The sequence below is a fragment of the Mobula birostris genome, chromosome 4 (assembly GCF_030028105.1).
Source record: "Mobula birostris isolate sMobBir1 chromosome 4, sMobBir1.hap1, whole genome shotgun sequence".
NCBI lineage: Eukaryota > Metazoa > Chordata > Chondrichthyes > Myliobatiformes > Myliobatidae > Mobula > Mobula birostris.
In genome coordinates, this window is record NC_092373.1 from 134,787,861 (window position 1) to 134,811,493 (window position 23,633).

The 23,633-nt window shown below is 40.3% G+C and overlaps 1 protein-coding gene across 6 annotated transcripts in view; it reads left to right on the forward strand.

The window, feature by feature from the left end:
- Positions 1 to 22,991, forward strand: part of arfip1 (ADP-ribosylation factor interacting protein 1 (arfaptin 1)) — a 131,723-nt gene extending 108,732 nt beyond the window's left edge. For 5 of the 6 annotated variants that reach the window (XM_072256071.1, XM_072256073.1, XM_072256074.1 and 2 more), the window contains 3 exons: positions 3,937 to 4,094; positions 14,421 to 14,595; positions 21,610 to 22,991. In XM_072256071.1, the coding sequence (XP_072112172.1) occupies positions 3,937 to 4,094; positions 14,421 to 14,595; positions 21,610 to 21,765 (489 nt within the window). In that variant the 3' untranslated portion in view covers positions 21,766 to 22,991. The remainder of the gene's footprint in view (positions 1 to 3,936; positions 4,095 to 14,420; positions 14,596 to 21,609) is intronic. The other variant, XM_072256077.1, reaches the window with a different exon arrangement.
- Positions 22,992 to 23,633: the final 642 nt, after the last annotated feature.

Genomic DNA, 23,633 nt, shown 5'->3' on the forward strand with positions numbered 1-23,633 from the left:
CCCCACTAACTATACTGATCCCTATTGTTGCTGCATTACTTTGTCCATTACCCTTTGATCTTGGAACATGTACCTTTTGTAGTGGGGTTATCTTTCTCTCCCTAGCCCGATCTTCCCCACCCCTTTACCTTACATTATACAGGTTGCACGAACCTTGTGTCTGTTGCACAGGTGCTACACTTACAAAGAAAAGGAACAACTAGTTTTGGATCACCTTTTCAAGGGCTTCCCCCATAAGAAAAGACATACCCACACATTAAAATGTAAATTAACCATTTCTTCACACCCTTGCTCCTGGCTCTCAGGTTTCAACTCTTCCAGCTCTTCCATCGGTTCCACACATGCTGAAATTCTCCTCCGTACGTAACTGCCTTATGGGTGAGGTTTACACGTTAGATCGCTAGACTAATTTGTCATGCCTGAACTGGAGCAAGATTGATTTCTAGTTTTGGATTAGGAAAATGTGTCTTGATGGAAATTACATAGGAATAGAACATTGAAATTTGCCCCAGGTTTATTTTCCCTCTGATGGGAGGTTCCACCAGCCCTGATAAGACCATCAGACATAGGAGCAAAATTAGGCCATTTGACCCATTGAGTCTGCTCCACCATTTCATCATGGCCGATCTATTTCTCTCTCAACCCCATTCTCCTGCCTTCTCCCTGTAACCTGTCATGCCCTGACTAATCAATATCCTATTGACCTCTGCCTTAAATGCACCAATGTCCAGCTGCTTGTGGTAACAAATTCTATGGATTCATGACCCCCGGCTGAAGAAAGTCCTCTATTTCCATTCTGAATGGACATCCCTCTATTCTCAGGCTATGCCATCTGGTCCTAGCCTCCCCCACCACAGGAAGTGTCCTCTCCATATTGGCTCTATTTAGGCCTTTCAACATTGGATTAGTTTCAATGAGATCCCTCTTCATTCTTCTAAATTCCAGTGAGTGGAGGCCCAGAGTCATCAATCACTTCTCATACGATAAGCCTTTCATTCCAAGAGTCATTCTCATGAACCACCTCTGTATGCTGTCCAATGTCAGCACATCCTTTCTTAAATAAGGGCCCAAAATTGCTCGCAATACTCCAAGTGAGGCCTCATCAGTGCCTTATAAAGCCTCAGCATTACATCTTTGCTTTTATTTTCTGGTCCTATCGAAATGAATGTTAATATTGCATTTGTCTTCCTCACCACCAAATCAATCCTTCACGAGGACTCCCAAGTCTTTTTTTCCACTTTGGATTTTTGGATTTCCTCTACGTTTAGAAAATAGTCTCTGCTTTTATTCCTCCCATCAAAGTGCATTACCATACACTTCCTGACCCTGTATTCCATCTGCCACCTCTATGCCTATTCTCCTAATCTGCCTAGTCCTTCTGTAGCCTTCCTGCTTTCTCAACACTCTGCTCCTCTACCTCTTTGTATCATCCACAATCTTGGCCACAAAGCCATCAATTCCATCATCAAATCATTGACATACAACGTAAAAAGAAGCAGTCCCAACAACAACCCCTGCTGAACACCACTAGTCACTGAGAGCCAACCAGAAAAGGTTCCCTTTATTCCCACTCTTTGCTTCCTGCCAGTCAGCTAATCTTCTATCCATGCTCGTATCTTTCCTGTAATAGTACAGGCTCTTACCTTGTTAAGCAGCCTCGTGTGTGTCAAAGGCCTTTTGAAAATCCAAGTACATAACATCCACTGATTCTCCTTTGTCTATCCTGCTTGTTATTTCCTCAAAAATTTGTCAGACAAGATTTTCCCTTAAGGACCATGAGTCTAACTTTGGTCTATTTTTATCATGTGCCTCCAAGTACCCCAAAACCACATCCTTAACAATCGATTCCAACTCCTTTCCAATCACTGAGGTCAGGCTAACTGCCCTACAATTTCCTTTCTTCTGACTCCCTCCCTCCCTTGAAGAGTGGAGTGACATTTGATTCTGATTAGATTCCTAATTCAGCCTCTGATTCCAGTGCTGTTCTTGACCAATCTGGCAAGTTCTGCCTTTTATTAAATTGAAAATAGAAGTTGGTTTCCGTGGTGGTTCAGTTACCGGCTCTTTATTTTGAATTCCCTTCTAAAATCCCTTGAGGCAGTTCAGTTTCATGGTATGTAATCAAAGAGTAGACGGCCTTCTGCACTCGCTTCCATGGTTTCAATCTTCCTTGGTGCTTTAATCAGTGAGAAATGGAGTCAATTATGGGCTCGTGGCTTCTTGGCCTGGAGGCCACATATTTTGTTCGAAGCCTCACAGAATCCTCTCGGAGACAGAAAAGCACCAGATCGCTCAATTGGTTCAAAAACACACCATCAAAATGTAGATCAATGTAGATTTGGCTGAAACCACCTTGTACTAAGCAATCTGTGTTGAGAGCGTTCTTAATTTTCTCTCCTTGTTTTGTGTTAGCTTTCTATACCGTACTTTTTCCCTAAATACTCTGCACCTCAATATACAACACCATCTTTCTCTATCTAGGAAATTTGCCACTTTTTTTTACACTGCTACATGGCGCCTTTTGTTAAACCATTCCCATGAACCTGTGCAGTTTTTTCACTACTTGTGTTAAATTTTTTGGGTCTCTGATTGAGATGGTTTCAGGCAAAGTGACAATTGAGTCTTTTGAGTGAAAAGTCATATTGAACCAACAACTTTCTCTTCAGGCTTTCCCGGATAGATCTGTCATTCAGCCAAACCTTGAACTTAATACACAAGTTGGATTTTGACCAAGTTGTGCTCAAATGCACAAACTGATGCCTTTTGTTGTATACTTTCTCATTCATCAGAAGCGTTGATAAGCTTATACATGCCCTCACCTCAAGAACTGAACTTAAGCTAGGTTTTTCTGCTCCTCTTACATTACTGACTTTAATCCGACAACTTTCTGTAATTGTTCAGCTCCCACCCAGCCCTCATCAGGCCTTTGCTCTGTGACATTCATCTCTGTTCCCTTAATTTCCTCTCACATAACCCCCACCTAATTGCGTGCTACTCAGGTATCTCTCTCAGTCTATTGTTCCCTGATATCAGAAGCTGCTCCCTATCCACAGGCACATTTTGTTCCTTCCTAGCTGCATTTTCAAAACTGCCGTCTTTAATTCCCTTTATTGAAGCCTATCATTGACCTGGCCATCACCTTTAATTATTGCACCATTTCTGACCTTGCCAACATGCCCAGACATGTGTTAATATCAGCCATCGCACTCTGTTTACAAGACCTGAAATTTAGTTTTCATCCCTTTCATGGCACTAGGAATCCCCTAATCAAAGTCCCTGACTATACTTAAGGCCTTTTAATTTTCTCTGCATTCTGTTTTCTTGCATCTTTTGGTAGATAGATCTGTGAGATCAATCCTATTTTTCTTTAGCATGGCCTTTTAATGCTTCACTTCTTTCCTGTCCCAAACTGCTACCAATGTGCTTCACCACGTCGTTGGTTCTTTAAATTTGCTCCTGCTGACTCTCAGCAACAAAAGTAAATATATATTTTCTTTCATGAATTTCAGAAGTCGTTTACTGGCAGTAATGTACTTTTTTAAACAGAGACTAGTATTGATATGCATGGTGAGTAACTACCACATACTGTACATCTTCGGCATGTAGTACCAGCTCCTAGCTACTCATTCTGCCTTTGCACTTTGGACCCTCCTGTGCTGCCTAGTTACTTGACAGATATCAAAACAAATCCCATCCAGATAACTAACAAAAATTAAGCCTTTTTGTTTTTTCTTTTGTACTCTGCTCTACAAGGACATTAACTGCAGACATCTTCATCAATTAAGTGATCACTGTCATCCATATTTGCTCTCCTTTGAGTTCAGCCTCAATGTGAGCACTGGATGTGCAAAACGTGGAAAGATGGGATGTGGAATGATAACTGGTGTGCCATCTCCAGGCATTGCATTGAACCTTTCCAATCTCTTTGTGTTTCAGGAAGAGTTCGGATATAATGCTGAAACTCAGAAATTGCTATGTAAAAATGGGGAGACACTTCTTGGAGCAATTAACTTTTTCATTGCCAGTGTGAATACGTTGGTGAACAAAACAATTGAAGACACATTAATTGCAGTAAAACAGTATGAAAATGCCAGGTACACAATTTCCAGCATTCATCTAACACCCTAAGGATCATGCTTTTCTTAGTAGGAATGTCATTCTGTTCATTTAATTTTTATGAAAATTGTTAAAGTTCAATGAAGTATCATTGCTTATGACCGTAACAGATAACTGAGCAGAAATTAGTTTTTTTAAAACGTGTATTCTTATCCTACTTAATCAGTAAAACTTTCCTGTTAAGCACATTTATAGTTAACCAAAGTGGGCATTAATTTAACTAATTGCAAAACGTGGAAAGATGGGATGTGGAATGATAACTGGTGCGCCATCTTCATAATTTAACTAATTTAACTTACTGACAACATATGTGGAAATGAATGATAGTGGATAATGATGGGTCTCTTGGGTACCCTGGCATGTGACCGGGTAAGACTGGGCTCTTTTAATGTAGGAGGAAATGAGCTTCAATTCCATATGAACATGGTACACGTGAAAGACTCAGAACAAAATTGCATAAATGCAATACCAATGTAATGAACACTAAATCATGCTTAACTCAGGATGATTTGTACCATGTGATTGCATTTCCCAGTCAACATTTTTCCGATTTGGTTCTTGAATACTGAGATATGAATATATTCTTCTTCCTGATCTAACAGAACTGGGGGTGTATCCAGGCTCTCTGAGTGCTACATTCATTAATCTCAAGAGTTGGTACTTGAAGTTCATTTTATGTGGTTATGAGCTGTGAAGTAGTTGCTCCAAGCTTGTTAGTGTCCATTGCTGAAGATATTTTTCATTGAAGTACACAAGTTCAGCATGATTGAGCTTACCGAAGCATTTCAAACAATGAAGGAGCTCCTTGATGCAACCTTGAGATAGACTTCATATATATTGTAATCAGAAACACGCACTTCAGTCTTCTATGGAAAGGGTGATGTGGGTCAGTGTTTAATACAAAGTATTGCTCATGTTGACTGAGTTCTTGTTTGTCAGTTTCTTTAAGTAAAAATATTTAATGTGCGGGCTTTGAATTGGACATGTCTCAGTAAAGAGCCCTGAATGTTGTAGATAGTTATGCCATGGGAAAGTTAAATATACTTTGGGATACACAAGGCTGTAGATGCTGGAATCTAGAGTAAAGTACAAGGTGCATGAGGAGCTTAGCTGGTCAGGAAGCATCTATGAAAGGAAGTGGGCAACCAACATTTTGAATCTGTTTACTTATCTTTAACAATTTAACATTTTTAATCTTCAAATTTCTAGGCATTTCAGTGTTTTTTTGTTTTTATCCTTTCCTCAGTCATTTTCTCCCCTGTTCTGAAGGAGCTGACTACTTTGGGTGTGGTACAGATGATTCTCTGGTCCCTAATGTCTACCTATAAATAGGTCAATGTGCGAGCTTTGAAGGCACACTTTGACATATATCCTCTGAAAGGTAGATCCTAAGCCTGTCTTTTTTTTTTCCAGCTTCCCGTATGTCCTTCCCTTCTTTGCTCCTCATACCTTGCCATCACCAAGTCATTTTCTGTTGTTCCTTTGCCAGACATTTTCCCTGGACATCATAACCTTTTAATTACTTCTGCATTTCTTTTCTTCTACTTTTTTTAAGCTTCAGTTCCCCCGTTGTTGTTCTCCAACAACACTGTTGTGGCACCTGTTACTGTATTGTTAAGAGCAATCTTTCCTTCTATGAGCCATCATGCCTAGCGTAACTTTTGGATAACTACCATTCATCACCCTAATGCCTTCACCATCGTTTTGGGAGATTTTCAACAAGGCCAGTCTGAAAAGATCACTAAGCAATTACCATCAACAATCACTTGCAATACCAGAGGAAGCAACACACTGGACCATTGTGACACCACCATCAAGAATGCCTACCGTGCTATTCCACGCCCTCACTTCGGGAAGTCTGATCACCTGGCTGTACTTCTACTCCCTGAGTATAGGCAGAGACTGAAGACTGCAGCAACAGTAGTGAGCACCAAGAAGGTTTGGACAAGGGAAGCACAGGAGCGCCTACAGGACTGCTTTGAATCAGTGGACTGGACTGTATTCAGGGGTTCATCTTTGAACCTGGATGAGTATGCTGCCATTGTTACCAACTTCATTAACACCTGCATGGATGAGTGTGTGCCTATAAAGACTTACTGTACATTCCCAAACCAAAAGCCGTGGGTGAACCAGGAGGTACATCACCTGCTGAAGGCTAGATCTGTGGCATTCAAGTCTGGCAACCTAGGCCTGTACCAGAAAATCAGGTATGATTTGCGGAGGGCTATTTGAAGGTCAAAGAGACAATTTCGAACGAGGTTGGAGGCGATATCGGATGCACGGCAACTCTGGCAGGGTCTGCGAGACATTTATTCCTACAAAGCGAAACCCAATAGTATGAATGGCAGTGATGCTTCACTACCAGATGAACTCAATGCCTTCTATGCACACTTTGAAAGGGAGAACCCAACTACAGCTGTGAAGATCCCTGCTGCACCTGATGACCCTGTGATCTCTGTCTCAGAGGCCGATGTTAGGCTGTCTTTAAAGAGAGTTGACCCTCGCAAGGCAGAAGGTCCCGATAGAGTACCTGGTAAGGCTCTGAAAACCTGTGACAACCAACTAGCAGGAGTACTCAAAGACATTTTCAACCTCCTAATGCTACGGACAGGAGTTCCCACTTGCTTCAAAAAGGCAACAATCATACCAGTGCCTAAGAAGAATAATGTGGACTGCCTTAATGACTTTTGCCCGGTAGCACTCACATCAACAGTGATGAAATACTTTGAGAGGTTGGTTATGTCTAGACTGAACTGCCTCAGCAAGGACCTGGACCCATTGCAATTTGCCTATCATCACAATAAGTCAATGGCAGACGCAATCTCAATGGCTTTCCACACAGCCTTGGACCACCTGGACAACACAAACACCTACATCAGAATGCTGGTCATTGACTATAGCTCAGCATTTAATACCATCAATCCCACAATCCTGATTGAGAAGTTGCAGAACCTGGGCCTCTGTACCTCCCTCTGCAATTGGATCCTCAACTTCCTAACCGGAAGACCACAATCTGTGTGGATTGGTGATAACATATCCTTTCGCTGACGATCAACACTGGTGCACCTCAGGGATGTGTGCTTAGCCCACTGCTCTACTCTCTGTATACACATGACTGTGTGGCTAGGCATAGCTCAAACACCATCTACAAATTTGCTGACGATACAACCATTGTTAGTAGAATCTCAGGTGGTGACGAGAGGGCGTACGGGAGTGAGATATGCCAACTAGTGAAATGGTGTCGCAGCAACAACCTGGCACTCAACGTCAGTAAGACGAAAGAGCTGATTGTGGACTTCAGGAAGGGTAAGACGAAGGAACACATACCAATCCTCATAGAGGGATCAGAGGTGGAGAGGGTGAGCAGCTTCAAGTTCCTTGGTGTCAGGATCTGTGAGGATCTAACCTGGTCCCAACATATTGATTTAGTCATAAAGAAGGCAAGACAGCTGCTATACTTTATTAGGAGTTTGAAGCGATTTGGCATGTCAACAAATATACTCAAAAACTTCTATAGTTGTACCGTGGAGAACATTCTGACAGGCTGCATCACTGTCTGGTATGGAGGGGCTACTGCACAAGACCGAAGGAAGCTGCAGAGGGTTGTAAATCTAGTCAGTTCCATCTTGGGTACTAGCCTACAAAGTACCCAGGACATCTTTAGGGAGCAGTGTCTCAAAAGGCAGCGTCCATTATTAAAGACCTCCAGCAACCAGGACATGCCCTTTTCTCACTGTTACCATCAGGCAGGAGATACAGAAGCCTGAAGGCACACACTCAGCGATTCAGGAACAGCTTCTCCTCTGCCATCCCATTCCTGAATGGACATTGAAGCTTTGAACACTACCTCACTTTTTTTTCATATATGGTATTTCTGATTTTGCGCATTTAAAAAAATCTATTCAATATATGTAATTGATTTACTTGTTTATTTATTGTTTTATTTTATTTGTTGTTATAATTTCTCTGCTAGGTTATGTATTGCATTGAACTGCTGCTGCTAAGTTAACAAATTTCACGTCACATGCCAGTGATAATAAACCTGGTTCTGATTCTGAATATCTGTTTCAAGAGCAGAGTATGTTGGCTCTCTTCTTTCCCCAATCCCTCTAATTTCTCCTCAGCACTCTGTAAATGTTCACAATGGTAGTGAGGGCTTTACCCATGATGGACTGGACATGTCCACCGTTTTTTGTAGCATTTTCTGTTCAAGGGCATTGATATTTCCATACCAGACTGTGATGCAACCAGTCACATGCTGGTGATAATAAACCTGATTCTGATTCTATACACTACTGTGCAAAAATCTTAGGCATCCTAATTTTTTAATATAAATTTTGTTTTAGATGTTTATTTTTTGCCCTCTATATTAGTGTGCAGGGAAAATTTTAGATTTCCAAACATTCATTTTCCAAAATGTTAAATATTAGAGAAATATTTGTATTTCTTTTAAGGAAGTAACATATTAGTAATAGCCCACTTTTCAAATAAAAACTTAATTACTTTGTAGGTATATAGCCCAGTGCATGGTTAAACAGGAAAACAAACAGATGCTAATGATCAATGACATAATGAATTGACTGAACTAAACTGATTCACTGAAACAGAAACGGGTGTAGAAGGGATCAAACTGGGTGAAGGACAACCAAACTAAAAAGTAAGGGTGTAACAGTTTAACCTTCAAATCAATTCTTACACCATGGGAAGACCATAGCAACAAGACACAAAGTGGTTATCCTGCATCAGCAAGGTCTACTCCCAGCAGAAATTTTGTGGTAAATGGAGTCTCAAGATGTATTGTCCAAGCTCTTCTGAAGAAGCACAGAGAAGCAGGCAACGTTGAGGACCAGGAAATCAGTAGTCGGCCATGGAAAATAGACACAACAGACAAGAGATACATCAAACTGAAGTCTCTTCTAACTCGGAGAAGTCCATCACTCTTATCAGCTCTGAACTCACAGAAACAGCTGGTACCCAAGTACATCCCTCTACAGTCCAGAGAGTCTATCAGAAGTGGTCTTCATGGAAGAGTTGCTGCCAAAAAGCCATTCCTCTGAAGTGGAAAGAAAACCAAGAGACTCGCCTATGTACAGAAACACAAAGACTGGGGTGATGATTAATGGCAGCAAGTGCTCTGAATTTTGACAAGTCAAAGTTTGAAGCTATTGGGTCAAACAGGTGGCAATTTATCCATAGAAGAGCTTGAGCACTACGTGGATAAGTATCTGCAGCCAACAGTGAAGCACAGTGGAGGTTCCCTTCAGGTTTGGGGTTGCATTTCTGCAAATGGAATTGGTGATCTGTTCACAATTAATGCTGAGAAGTACAGCATATGAGGATTTCATTAATTCTGACCAGATGATTAATGCTCATATATTACGCAATACCATCAGAAAGGCATCTGATCAATCTCAACTTCATTCCGCAGCAGGACAAGACCTCAAACACACGGCCAAGGTCATAAAGAACTATCTTCAACAAAAATAAGAATGAGTTGTGCAACAGTTGGTATGGCCTTTGCAGAACACTGATGTCAACATCATTGAGACGGTCTGGGATTACCTGGAGAGACAAAATAATCTGCAGATGCTGTGATCAAAGCAACACTTTCAGTACGCTGGATGAACTCAGCAGGTTGGGCAGCATCAGTTAGAAACGATGAGTTGACGTTTCGGGCCGGAACCCTTCGTCAGGACTGCAGAATGGAAGATGGGGAAGGATTTGAAGAATGCTTGTAGCCTTAGTTGAAAGACCAGTAATTTGAAAGACAAAAGGGTCGGGGAGGGGAAGCATTGACGTCATAGCCCTGAAAACAATGGGTAGTAGAAGAAGGAGGTGGAACCATGAGGGAGCTGGGCGAGGGGGTAGAGTGAAATAGGGATAGAGGAAGGGAGGGGGAGGGAATTACCGGAAGTTGGAGAATTCTGTGTTCATACCAAGGGGCTGGAGACTACCTAGACGGTATATGAGGTGTTGCTCCTCCAACCTGAGTTTAGCCTCATCATGGCAGTAGAGGAGGCCATGTATGGACATATCTGAATGGGAGTGGGAAGCAAAGTTAAGTGGGTGGCTACCAGGAGATCCTGTCAGTTGTGGCGCACGGAGTGGAGGTGCTCAATGAAGCGGTCCCCCGATGTAGAGGAGGCCGCAGCGGGAGCACCGGATGCAATAGATGACCCCAACAGACTCACAAGTGAAGTGTTGTCTCACCTGGAAGGACTGTTTAGGGCCCTGAATGGTTGCAAGAGATGAGGTGTAGGGACAGGTGTAGCACTTACGCTTACAGGGATAAGTGCCGGGTGGGAGATCAGTGGGGATGGACGTGCGGATAAGGGAGTTGCGGAGGGACCGATCCCTGCGGAAAGCGGAGAGGGGTGGAGAGGGAAGCAAGTGAGACGGCCAAAGTCTGCAGAAGAAGTGTGGCAAGTTCTCCAAGATGCTTGGAACAACCTACCAGCCAATTATCTTATGAAACTGCATGACAGTTTACCGAAGCGAATAGATGCAAAAGTAAACTTATCAACGTATGTATAAATTATACAAACTTGAGATTCGTCTGCTTACAGGCAGCCACGAAACAAGAAACCCAAAACAACCCAATTTTAAAAAAACAACAGCCAATGCGCAGAGGAAGAAAAAACACAAATCATGCAAAAATTAAAAGCCAGCAATAGCAATCAGAACAAAAGTGAATCCATAGCCCTGGAGCCCTGAACAGCCAGAGCAGGCCCATAGTCTCAGCTCATCACACAGTGGAGCAATTCGTCACGAAGCTTGCAGACACAAAGCCTGAAGCAGCCATAGCAGGATATAGCATCAGTCTCAGTGTCGTGGCTTGTGGAGAGCAGAGTAAACATTGCAGTGAACAGCCTGACCCTCGCCTCTGGTCCCCAGCATCCAGCCTTTTCAATCCATTCAGCCCAATGTTTAAACTGTCTGCCGTATTCAGACCCAGGCCCTGCCGAAGCAATACACTCTGGGCCTGTACCGATCTTTCCAGATCAGGGTGGTGCTGAGATTGATCCAACCTCGCTCTCGATTTAGGTGGACAGGCTCTGAAACTCCTCTGCTCCAGTTTTACTCTGCTTTGCTCACTCTAACTCTGTCTCCAATTCTCACTTCGTCTCAAACATGCCTCGACCCTCAGATTAGCCTTGCCTTTGCTCACCTCTTCATTGTTTACCACAATTTTCCACAGAGAGTGTTATTAGTAGTGTATTTAGTTGTCATTCCTGCTTTCAAAACTGCCAGTAAACTGTCACCCATCTTCAGTAGCGCCACCTTAAACCGGAGTCTCTATTGTAACTTTAAAGGCAAAGGACAATCACACCAAATTTTGATTTGATTTGGTGCTTTGCTGTTTATTTCTTTTGATACTTAGAAACTTTTTATTATATTACTTTTAAAAACATCTTTACAGGTTTTTTTTTACATGTACCTAGGACTTTTGCACAGTACTGAATTTACCATCACCCTTTTTGAACTCTTACATTTCTTCAGATTTTTTGCGAGAAAGTTTCATGTTCCTACCTTCTTTCTATACTTGTATCTTTTCATAACCAAGTCACTTTTCTGTTCTTCCTTTATCAAATATTGCCCATCTTTTCTTTGAAAGGAATTGCTGGAGCAGAGATTCTTGCCACCTCTCATCAAGGGTGACGTACTGTAAGACTGGGAAGTTAGCTAATGTATGCTTATTTAACAAGGGCTGCAAGGACAAGGCAGGGAGCTCCAGGCCAGTGAGCATTGCAACTGTGCTGGACAAGTTCCTGGAGTGGTATCTGAGACTCGGGATATCTCTGCTTTTGGAAAGACAAGGACTGGTTAGGGATAGTCTGAATGGTTCATGAATTGAGTAATTTGGAGAGGTAACTGACAGGATTAACATGGGCAGAGCAGTTGATGTTGTCTATGTGGGCTTCAGCAAGGCCTTTGACTAGGTCCTGCGTGTTAGACATGTTGGACTGGAAGGGGATATCTTCAGGGATAGGGGGTGATCTAGCCAATTAGATACAAAATTGGCTGTTGGGAGTTGGAAGTGGTAGTGAAAGGTTGTTTGTTGTATTGGAGCATATAAACGGTGGTGTGCCAGATGGATGGGTGTTTGTCAGCTGTTTGGATAAACGTGTAGGTGGCATACCAATTTGGGTGCGCATGTAGGAGGCATGACTGTAAGTTTGAGGTTGACACCGGAATTGGTGTTGTGAACAATGAAGAAGATTGTCTAAGGTTGCAATGGGATCTTGACTGGGAAAGTGGGAAAAGGAATGACAAAGAGAACTTACCACAGGCAGGTCCATTTAGAACATTTAAAAGACACTTGGACATGTTCATGGATAGGAAAGTTTTATAGTGATACGGACCAATTACAGGCAAATGAGACTTGCTAGGGAACACCCTTTGTTTGGATGAGTTGCAGACTCTGTGTCTATTCACTGTCAAGATCATTACTATCCACCACCTGTCTGGCTTTGGCAGAAACAAAACCTAGTCAATACATGCAACTGCATTTTCCATTACAGCACTGATATAGTCAATAGTATCAGTATGGCTTAGGTCTTTCACTATCTTTTCACCATGTTCTCACAACTTCATTAAAATTCTCAATGTTACCCAATGCTGGACATTAAAGCAAACATTGTTGCATTAAATCTTTCAATGGTCTCACCATCATCTTCCCCCATCCCCAACCCTCAAATCTCAATAATTACTTGAGTGTTACAGTCCAGCCACTAACACACCTTCCCCTTCTTAGCCAAAGAGTTTAGTTATTTGATCCAGGCTTCTTTTCTAGTTATCTCAGTCTTCCTCACCTTGCTCATCACCTTTTTCCCTCAGTTCATCCACTGCCATCTATAGTGACAGCCAGCCAGCCTCTAAGTTTTAGACCACCCTACCCTCTCTAAATCGCACCATCATCCTGGCTTGGCCATATATTTTCATTCCTTTATGGTTCCTCTTGCTTAGAGCTGGTAAGTTTTTAATGGGCTGAATGGCCCATTAAACTCTGGAATTTCACACCTATCATTGCCTTACCTTCAACAAAGGGACTGCAGTGGCTCACCACAAATGTTCCGAAGCCACTTCGACATTGACAGTAAATTCTGGTAATCACACGTCACCAAAAACAAAACAAAAATTAAGAATCTCTTCTATAATACTTTTGAATATTTTAATAATTCCTCTGTTAAGCTGTCATTATGTTTAAGTCTCTCTAAAATGCCTTGGAATTATTCAAAGATTTTATCCCTACAATTTGAAAAAAGAGAACACTGGCCAGAGGTCAGGAGTATTGTATTATCTTCTCCTTCTTTCTCCCGACCTCTCAAATTCACTCCAACAAGGTGGTGCTTCTCTAAGTGCCAGATGCAGTTTGCCATTGCAGCATAAGATTTGAGTTATTCCTTCCCAGTAGAGATCATTACTGACTGTATGTACTGTATTTGCTAAACCATTCGGAGATCCTCATTTTCAACAGCAGCCCACAAGAAAACAACGTTGCTCCTCACCACTTTCTGTATTTCTGGACAATAGACAATAGATGCAGAAGTAGGCCATTCAGCCCTTTGAGCCAGCACCACCATTCACTGTGATCATGGCTGATCATCCACAATCAGTACCCTTTTCCTGCCTTCTCCCCATATCCCTTCAGTCTGCTATCTTTAAGAGATCTATCTAACTCTTTTTTGAAAGAATCCAGAGAATTGGCCTCTACTGCCTTCTGAGGCAGAGCATTCCACAGAACCACAACCCTCTGTGTGAAAAAGTTTTTCCTCAACTCCGTTCTAAATTGTCTACCCCTTATTGTGGCAAATGTGGCATGTATGTTAAAATGCGCAGCAAAGTCCAGGGTTTTGGGTGAGTTTGCAAAGTTGCTTGGACCAAATATCTTTTTTCATATCATTGTAAAAACAATCAGAGCTTGTGGCTTTTGGAAATTAAGTACAACTTGTCCTCTCTTTGTAGAAGCTAAATTATAATTGAATTATAATTCAATGTTCCCCAAGCAATGCCTGTATGATATAACCACAAGTAATGAGTCAGCACAGTACAGTCAAAATTGATTAAGCCTTCTTCAAGACTGAAGCCATTCATGATGTTGCCTTTGTTGCATTTTACCTCTGATGTAATTATCAATGAAATGTTGTGGTGATTACCTCATGCAATGATTATTAACCACAATCAAAGAATGAGTTCTGTTGCTGCTTCCTCTGAGCGAGGGTGTTTTACATGCACTGTTTTTATCTTTGTTAAGTATACCAGGGACTGAATGTAATGCACTTTGTCCATGTTTTGCATCATAGGATAGAGTACGATGCATATCGAACTGATTTGGAGGAATTGAACCTTGGTCCTCGCGATGCAGTTACGATTCCAAAGATTGAACACTCCCAGCAACAATTCCAGATTCACAAAGAGAAGTTTGACAAGCTCAGAACGAGTGTGTCCATCAAACTGAAATTTCTGGATGAAAACAAGGTATTTTTTTTGGAATGTTTGTCAATGTCTTATTGAAATCTTCCATTTCAGGAAGAGCTTTGCCTAGTTCCCTGAGGTAAGGCTGTGCTCTATCATTTTCACTGTGAAATAATCTGTTAATTCATTACATATTATTTTATTCCATCGTTTAGCCTCACTGCTGCAATCTTGGCAGTCAACTACTAAGCATTAGAAATGGCACTCTTCTAGCCACAGGGAAGTCTTGCTACTTGATGAATGAATTCTGTAACAACGATGCAGAAATGGGAGAGCATTCACAGAGGTCTAAGGGGTGTGGACCACCCGGGGAAAATGAACTTACAAGTGGTACATTCTAAGTGGAAGGGTCAATGAAACCCCTCCAAGACTATAGACACACGTGTTTCACAGAAATTGCCAGGCAAGTGTAACCCTACGTGAGTGCAGATTCCCAATGTGTATATTTTGGAGGAAGCCACAATTCAAGCAAATCCCTGTGGCTATTTTCTCTGCTCCTGTGGATCAAACGAAAAACAGATAAAGTCTTGCCTCCTTGAGAATGAAGTTCAAGAGACCTCACACATGCAGCGGCGTGCAGTAAACTGAATTGGCAGAGATCAGCTGATACCAAAGATGACATTGCGGCATGGAAGCTGATTTTAGGAGTCACCTGGAAGATTAAAATCTTGAAATGTCATGAATCTGATGTCCTATAAAACTCTCCTTTTTTTATATATTTACTAAAGGCTTCTAATTAGCAAGTTGTCACTTTACCCTTATTCCAGTTTTTATCAAGAAAAATAATGGTTCTGTTTCCATGACCGTTGCTATGTGTGAATGTTTTTGGCCAGCTCTACAATTGTGGGAATAGGTGAACTCTGCACTACTCAGGAACCTAAAGATTGTAGTAAGCAAGGAGGCCATTCAGCCCATTAAAAACTTACCAGCTTTATGGCCTCCTTGTGCGCTACAATCTTTAGGATCCTGAGTAGTGCGGAGTTCACCAATCCCCACAATTGTAGAGTAATCGAGCCGGTTACTCTCCTCTCACCATTGTTCCCTTTTTCCTTTAAGGCACTAAATTACTTTCTTTTTAAAAACTATAATTGAATCTGCCTCTGTTAACACATTATTCCCTCCCAAACTCTTTCAAGGGCAGCACATTTTTAACCCGAACCACTTACTATATATTTAAAAAATTGTCTCATTTCACTTTTGGTTCTTTTGCTAATCATCTACATTCTGTCCTTTCTGGTTTTTGATTCTGCCAATGGAAGCAGTTTCTCTTTAACTATCCATTCCATTCATATCCTCACTTTAAATATATGTATTGGTTCCTGTTCCACCCTCCTCTTTTATAGGGAAAACAATCTCAGCTATGTCAGTCCACCCACATACCTAAGCTCCCTTAACTCTGAAATCATGCATTATCTTTGCAGCTCTCCTGAAGTGCAGTGTTCAGAATTGAGCACAAGACCAAGTTTGTGGCTGATCCAGTATTTTACAAAGGTTCATCATGACTGCCTTGCTGTTGTTCCATTTACATCTATTTATTAAGCCAATGTTCTGTATACTTTTTAATTGCTTTTTTTCAATCCGACAGTCAAATTTCCAATAGTTAATTCACACATAACATCAGATCTCTATTGCTATACCTGTGTTGGAATTGTGCCTTTCTAGTTTCTATTGCTTATCCTTAAAATCCCAGGAGTTAACATGGATGGTATCGCATTTATTGCTGCTGAGGCATTTATCATTCCCCTTTGGATTACATCTAAAGCTATGAGTTTAAAACGGGCATTGTGTGGTGCCATTTCCACACGCATTCAGATGTAACTTGCCTTGTTCCATTGAAGGAGAATCTGATTATAATGGGGGATGCAAATGTTCAAGCCATTTTCTTAAAAAAGAACCTGTTCAAGTTATGGAAAATTAGAATTAGTATGAAACAGAACAATTGTTATCAAAACTTAAACCAATGGCAACTCAGTCACTTTAACCATAAGAAAATCCCCAGTCAACATAGCAAATGCCAGTTATTAAGAATTAAAATAAATAATGCTGGGAGCAGTCAGTAAGTTTGGCACAGTGTCTTGCCTGACCTGTTTGCAGCATTTTTTTGTTTTTACTTCAGATTTCCAGCATCTGCAATTTTTGATTTTCATTAAGAATTAACTTGATCTTTTAAGAGACAGAGCTTTGATTTAAATGCCACTTTTCATAACCCATAATGTTCCATAATAGAATTAGTCCACGTTACTATGTGGGAAACACAGCTGCCAATTTGCGCATGATGGAGCTTGTTTGTTATAATTTCTTTCAATATTTCTTCTATTCAATTTTCCACATATTGATCTGAAAAAAAAGAAATGGCTATGAAATGAAATGAGTTCAGCAATTGTAGAGCAGTTAAGTTAACATTTGTCAGCAAAATAATGGAACTTTTGCCAAAGATTTATTAGAAAAACATTAAGAAGGTGAGCCCATAATGGAGCATTGATTTAAAGCAGAAAGGTTAGGATCATTCACCTTGCATAACCTGCAACATGTATTTTGATAGGAAGAGCAAGGTTTTATATGCATGGCTGATAGACCAAGTGGAAAGGAAAGAGCAAAAGGGATCCAAGTCCCTGATACACATATCATTAATAGTACCATTAATAGCAAACCTTGCCTTTCAATTTATTTCTGAATAATTACAGGAGAATATAATTAAAAAGAGAGCTTGTACTAACTTGTACCAAGCCCTTGTTTGTTGTACATTTTTCTCATCTCTTTTTGCAGAGATGTAGAATCACTGGTGTAAGTACAAAAGTGATTCAAAAGAATGATAGCAAAGCTGAGAGTGCACTTGTATCAGGGAAAGCTGCATTGTATGGAGCTCTTCTAGAGAAGGCAGTGAATTGATATCATAGATCATAAAAGTTTTATTGGAGCAGCAGAGAGAAATTATCTTGGAATAATCCAAAAGAAAAGTTCATAAATGTGAAAAAGTGACTCATAAAATTGATTTTAAAAATTTAGGAGAATTTTTTTCTGGAGAATATGTAGTTGATATAACAAGGAATAATTGAGGAGAATAGGATATTTAGATATTTAAAGAAGGGGAACTGAGTAGAAAGATGTGCTGTATGTCAAATGAAGAGGGCTGGCATGATGCCTGTGATAAAGATAGAGGCCAAGATTCAAGATTGTTTAATGTCAGTTTCAGTATAAAAGTGTAAAGGAGACCAAAATAATTGTTACTTCAGATCCGATGCAGCACAAAAAAAAGCACACTAAGACAAAGAACACAATAATAAAAACTCACAATAAATATAAATACGTAAGGCAGCTTACATACACAGATTGATTGCATGTCCATAAAGTAACACTAGCCACAGTAGTGTCTGTACATAAAGTGACTGACAGAGAATGATAAAGAAGTGGTGCTGGGATGTGCGGAGTGTTGATCAGTCTTGCTGCTTGGGGAAAGTAACTGTTTTTGAGTGCGGTGGCCCTGGCTGTGGATGCTACATAGCCTTCTCCCTGATGGGAGTGGGACAAACAATCCATGAGGAGGGTGTGTGATATTACTGGCCCTTTACCAGCACCTTTCTCTATAACTGTCATTGATGGCTTGTAGGCTGGTGCTGGTGATGCACTGGGGTATTTTGTCTCCCTGTTGTAGAGCTTTCCTGTCCACCGGAATGCAGTTTCCGTACCAAGCAGTGCCACAGGTTGTTAGGATGCTGTCTTCGGCCTCCTCGGAAGGAGGAGGCATTGGCGAGCTTTCCTGATTTTGTAGAATGTGTTCTGGTTGTGTGAGATGTGCACTCTCAGGAGTTCAAACCATGACACCAACGTAAAGAGGGCATGAATGGTGCGAGTTCTTCTGAAGTCAATAACCATCTCTTTGGCCTTGATAGTAAGGAAGAGGTTATTTGCCTGGTACCAGGCCTTGAGCTCTACCAACCTCCTGTCTGTTGGCCATCTCACTGTTGATAGTGATGAGCCCCACCACTGTCGTGATTGGCGAACTTGACAATGTGATGACTTGGGTGTTTGCCATGTAATCATGTGTGAGCAGGGTACAGCAATAGGCTCATCACACAGCCCTGAGCTTGACAACTAGCCTTTTTTGTAAACTGACTCGGTATAACTTAATATAACTTTAAATGGCTGCAGTCAGGGCATAGGGATGCTCAGTTTTCAGAGTGCTGGCATGGCGGAAGAGTCCAGAGGTAGTTTACGAGAATGATTTTGGGAATGAAAGGATTAATGTATGAGGAGCATTTGCTAGCTCTGTGCCTATACTTGCTGGAGTTTCGAAGAATGAGGGAGGATCTCATTGAAACCTATCGAATAGGGGAGTATGTAGAGAGAGTGGACATGGAGAGAATGTTCCCAATAGTGGGGGTGTCTCGGACCAAAGGGCACAGCCTCAGAAGGATGTCCCTTGAGAACAGTAATGAGGAGGAATTTCTTTAGCCAGAGAGTGAGTCAGTCTGTGGAATTTATTGCCACATTCGGCTGTGGAGGTCAAGACATTGGGTATATTTAAAGCAGACATTGATAAGTTCTTGATTGGTAAGTATGTCAAAGTGTGAGGGCAAGAGAATGGGATTGAGAGGAAAATGAATAAGCCATAATGGAATGGCGGGGCGGTCTCAATGGGCCAAATGCTCTAATTCTGCTCCTATGTCTTATGGGCAAACAAACCAGAAAATTCTAAAAGGAAGGGTAACCTAATTCTTGAGCTAACTTTGCTGGGCTACCTACTAAAGAGTTAGTAGTGTTGGGAACTTTTAAAACTGTGTTTCCTGAACTGAAATCCATTATAGTTCATCTAAAGTATAAGGAATCATTGACAGGATCAAAGTTTGTCAGGAGAAATGGAATTAATACTTTTAAGCTTTAAACAGTAGGGACCCAATATAGTAACAAGTTATTGTAGTAATGTTGTTCACTTGGTAAGTTATTTTTTTTATCATTATCCTTGGAAGAGTTGGGTCTGCATTTTAATGCATTGGCATTCTTCTTATTATCTGATAATGTTAGTTATAGGCAGTGCTGAATTCTGTTGATGTCTTAAAAGCAATTGATAGCAGAACTTAATTGCAGAATGTCAGTCTGTACCAGTTTATCCATGATTGTTATCAGCAACCAATTTGGTTTGTTGCAATCTGGCAAAAACAATGAGGTGAGCTGTCAGATTGGTCCACCATCTCAAACACATTGGACAAGTCTGAAACCTGACCTGACTTCTTCTGATTTTGTCATGTCAGTTTTACAGTAGCACCAAGTCATTTTGTTACATAGCAAGTAGCGGACATAGGGATCTTATTCTCTTATTTCATTCTTTCTAAAGTAGCACAACTCAATGAGTCTTGTACCTGGGAACTTGAATGCAAAGATCTTCACTATGAAGAGTCTATCCATCCAGATTGATCAGCGTAGTAGTTTCCTTGAAGTTACTCCAAATTTGTGCTAAGTAATGTGCCTTTGATTATCAAACAGATTTTTATTCAGTGGAACTGAGTGATTAATATCTTCCAGTATTATGGTCATTTGCCAATTCTACTGTTTACACTCCTTAACGCAAACAACAGGAATTCTGCAGATGCTGGAAATTCAAGCAACACACATCAAAGTTGCTGGTGAACGCAACAGGCCAGGCAGTATCTCTAGGAAGAGGTACAGTCGACGTTTCAGGCCGAGACCCTTTGTCCTGAAACATCTCGGCCTGAAACGTGGACTGTACTTCTTCCTAGAGATACTGCCTGGCCTGCTGCGTTCACCAGCAACTTTGATGTGTGTTGTTTACACTCCTTGTTCTTTTTATTAAAAAGTAAAATTTTAACCATGAAGTGTTAATGATGATTGATTGTAAAAGCTAATTTATTTATTAAACACAAATGTAAATACTCCAGCTTTTAAGTTGAGTGTTGGAAGTGTGACAGTAAAATTAGATGCCACACTCAAATATTTGATGGAACCGTGCAATTAATACATGCAAGCACTGCCAAAATCTACTCAATAATCTGAATTTTAAAACAATACATCAATGAGGCATTGATCGTGTGGATAGTCAGAGGCTTTTTCGCAGGGCTGAAATGGCTAGCACAAGAGGGCACAGTTTTAAGGTGCTTGGATGTATGTACAGAGGAGATGTCAGGGGTAAGTTTTTTACGCAGAGTGGTGAGTGCGTGGAATGGGCTGCTGGCGGCGGTGGTGGAGGCGGAAACGATAGGGTCTTATAAGAAACTCCTGGATCGGTACATAGAGCTGAGAAAAATAGAGGGCTATGGGTAACCCTAGGTAATTTCTAAATTAAGTACATGTTCTGCTCAGCTTTGTGGGCCGAAGAGCCTGTATTGTGCTGTAGGTTTTCTGTGTTTCTATGTCACTGAGCTTGTAACCTGTAAGTCAGAAGGTCATGAATGGAGGCAGTATCTAGGCTGATGCTTTTCTTTTGTGATCTTTGCACATCCAACATTGAAATCTTGATTTTTTTTTTTGGATATTACTAGATAGTTACAAGACCTCATTGTGAACACATTGGCTGCTGACTGTTGACATTACAACAGTGACTAGACTTCAAAAATAAAGCTCTTCAGATGCAATAAGGGCACAAAACATAGTAGTTAAGATGCATCGTCCTCCTTTCCAACTTAGTTTTCTCAATAGGCAATTAATGTTCTTCCAAATGAATAAACAAATATAAGCTTAATAAGAGCACCTAATGCTAATAGCAATAGACAAAATCATAAGTATTGGTGTTTGCCTTCTGACAGCAATAGAAGTATTTTAAATTTTGAAATATGTTTAGTATTCTCCGCACATTATAAATGTATTCTATCACTCACTTGGCAGGGTCTGAAAATTGCCGTAGTTTTTGTGAGCAGGAATTAGGTGGGGCAAAATACAAGTACACAATATTATGTTTTTACTGTCAGTAAAGGGGTAGAAGTAGATGTTTTCTTACATCAGAATCCTGCATTTTGCTCTTTTGAATGAATGTTATTTGAAAGGTAATCTTCTTTCTCTTCACAGATTAAAGTCATGCACAACCAGCTCCTTCTGTTTCACAACTCTGTGTCAGCCTACTTTGCTGGCAACCAGCATCAACTTGAACAGGTGCTCAAACAATTCCACATCAAGTTGAAGGCTCCTGGTTCAGATGGACCTTCCTGGCTAGAGGAACAGTAATGTCTCAAAACTCAGAAATAATTGATACGGTTATGAAATGTTTGAATTCTTTTTCATTTAATGCGGAGTGAGGCAGTCAGTACCCCAGATTGTGGTCAATGATTTAGCTGTTTCTCACTTTTTGCTATACATTAATCTGAAATATTAGATTGAATATGATAATTTTATGCAACTAAATAAACTTTATAAAACCAAGACCTAAGAAAAAATATTCCTTTTTGTTACAGGGGTTAGAGGGGAATAGTTAGTCTACACCTACATTCAGATTTATACTGAACAGTAACTGTAGATCTGTTTGGTGCTTTTAGGGTCACTACAATGTAATTGTTTGAGAATAAGATTCAGAGGCATTTTATATACATCCTTTCACAAAAAAGGCACCTGAGTTCACAAAGCAAGTGAACTGTTAAGCAAAATATAATGTCTTTGCAGAGCAATGAGATAAATGGTATTAGAAAGAAGCACCTGTGCTGAATGAAATAGCTGGTTTAGCACTCGAAATTGTAACCAGTACCATACTTCCAATAGACTTTATTCAGTAACTGTTTTAAATGCGAATCCTTGTAACGGAGTCAGGGAGAGAGAAATGTAACTTGTATTACAAATGCATCAAATGGTGACATATTAGTATTTGGAAATGTTTGTGAAAATTATATCTTGTTCCCATTAACTTTATTTTCAATTGACGTCATTGTTATTTTCAGAAGGGTGTAACTCTAATTAAGCCACGACTGGCCTTATGTCTACTATTGTGTGCCTTGAACAACGTATTTTCTGTTCTGTCACATTCCTGAAGTTTGTGAAATATTTTTCTGTTCCCTATATCTTACCACTTCCAAGGGAACTGGGGGAATGGGCAGGAGGGAAGAGAGAGAAAAATAATTGCATTATTAATCCCTTGTGATTCCACTAGCTACATTTGATTTTTGTCTTAATTTGCTCCTGCTCATGTGTTAATTCAGTTTCTTTCATACTATGTAAACGCTCTTTGACATTGATGCTCCTACATGTAATATTTGGATTGTCATTCTGTAAAGCTTTGTGGTAATGCCATCTACATTCTGTATGCTTAATATTTAACATTAAATTAACCTCCTATTTTAATGTAAAACAATTGCTTTGTTTAATACTTTTTGTCAATCACTGTTTTGCTGTTAAAGTTGATATCCAGATTGTGCCTCATTATTATAAATATTCTATGTACAAATTAAAAGGTTCTTGCTGCAAGCCAGGTTTCTGAATGCTATACTTTAAAAATACTAAAACAGGACCATAGTGCTAAATGGAATTGAATGTGCATCTTTTTCATTTTGCTGCATATTCTTAAGTCTTTCCAAAATGTCCTTGCAATAAAGGGCTCTAACTTCATGGAGATCATGTATCTTGAATAGTATTTAAACATATTATTGTGGGTATTCTGTAGAAAATCTCTTATCCATGAAGAAGCATTTATTGACCAGTGGTATTTCCATAACAGAGTTGCTTTTAACAATTTATACAAGAAAAACATAATATTGGAACTGTATTCTAACCTGCACCATTCACTGTTTTAATTTGAAAGTATTCATCACGATCTATTTGTAAAATGGTTTATTATTGTCTCATGTACAAAGGCACAGTGGAAAACATCCTGCATACAATCTATACAGATTAATTACAACAGTGCATGGAGATCATAGAAGGTAAAGTAATAACAAAGTGCAGAGTAAAGTGTTGCAGTACAGGGAAAGTGCAATACAGGTTCATAGTAAGGTATTCGGTCACTAGAAGTAAACTGAGAGGCCAAGAGTCCACTTGTTTCATACTAAGGACGCATTATAGACATTACAGTCGTGTGTATAAGAGTGGGATAGAAACTCTTCTTGAGT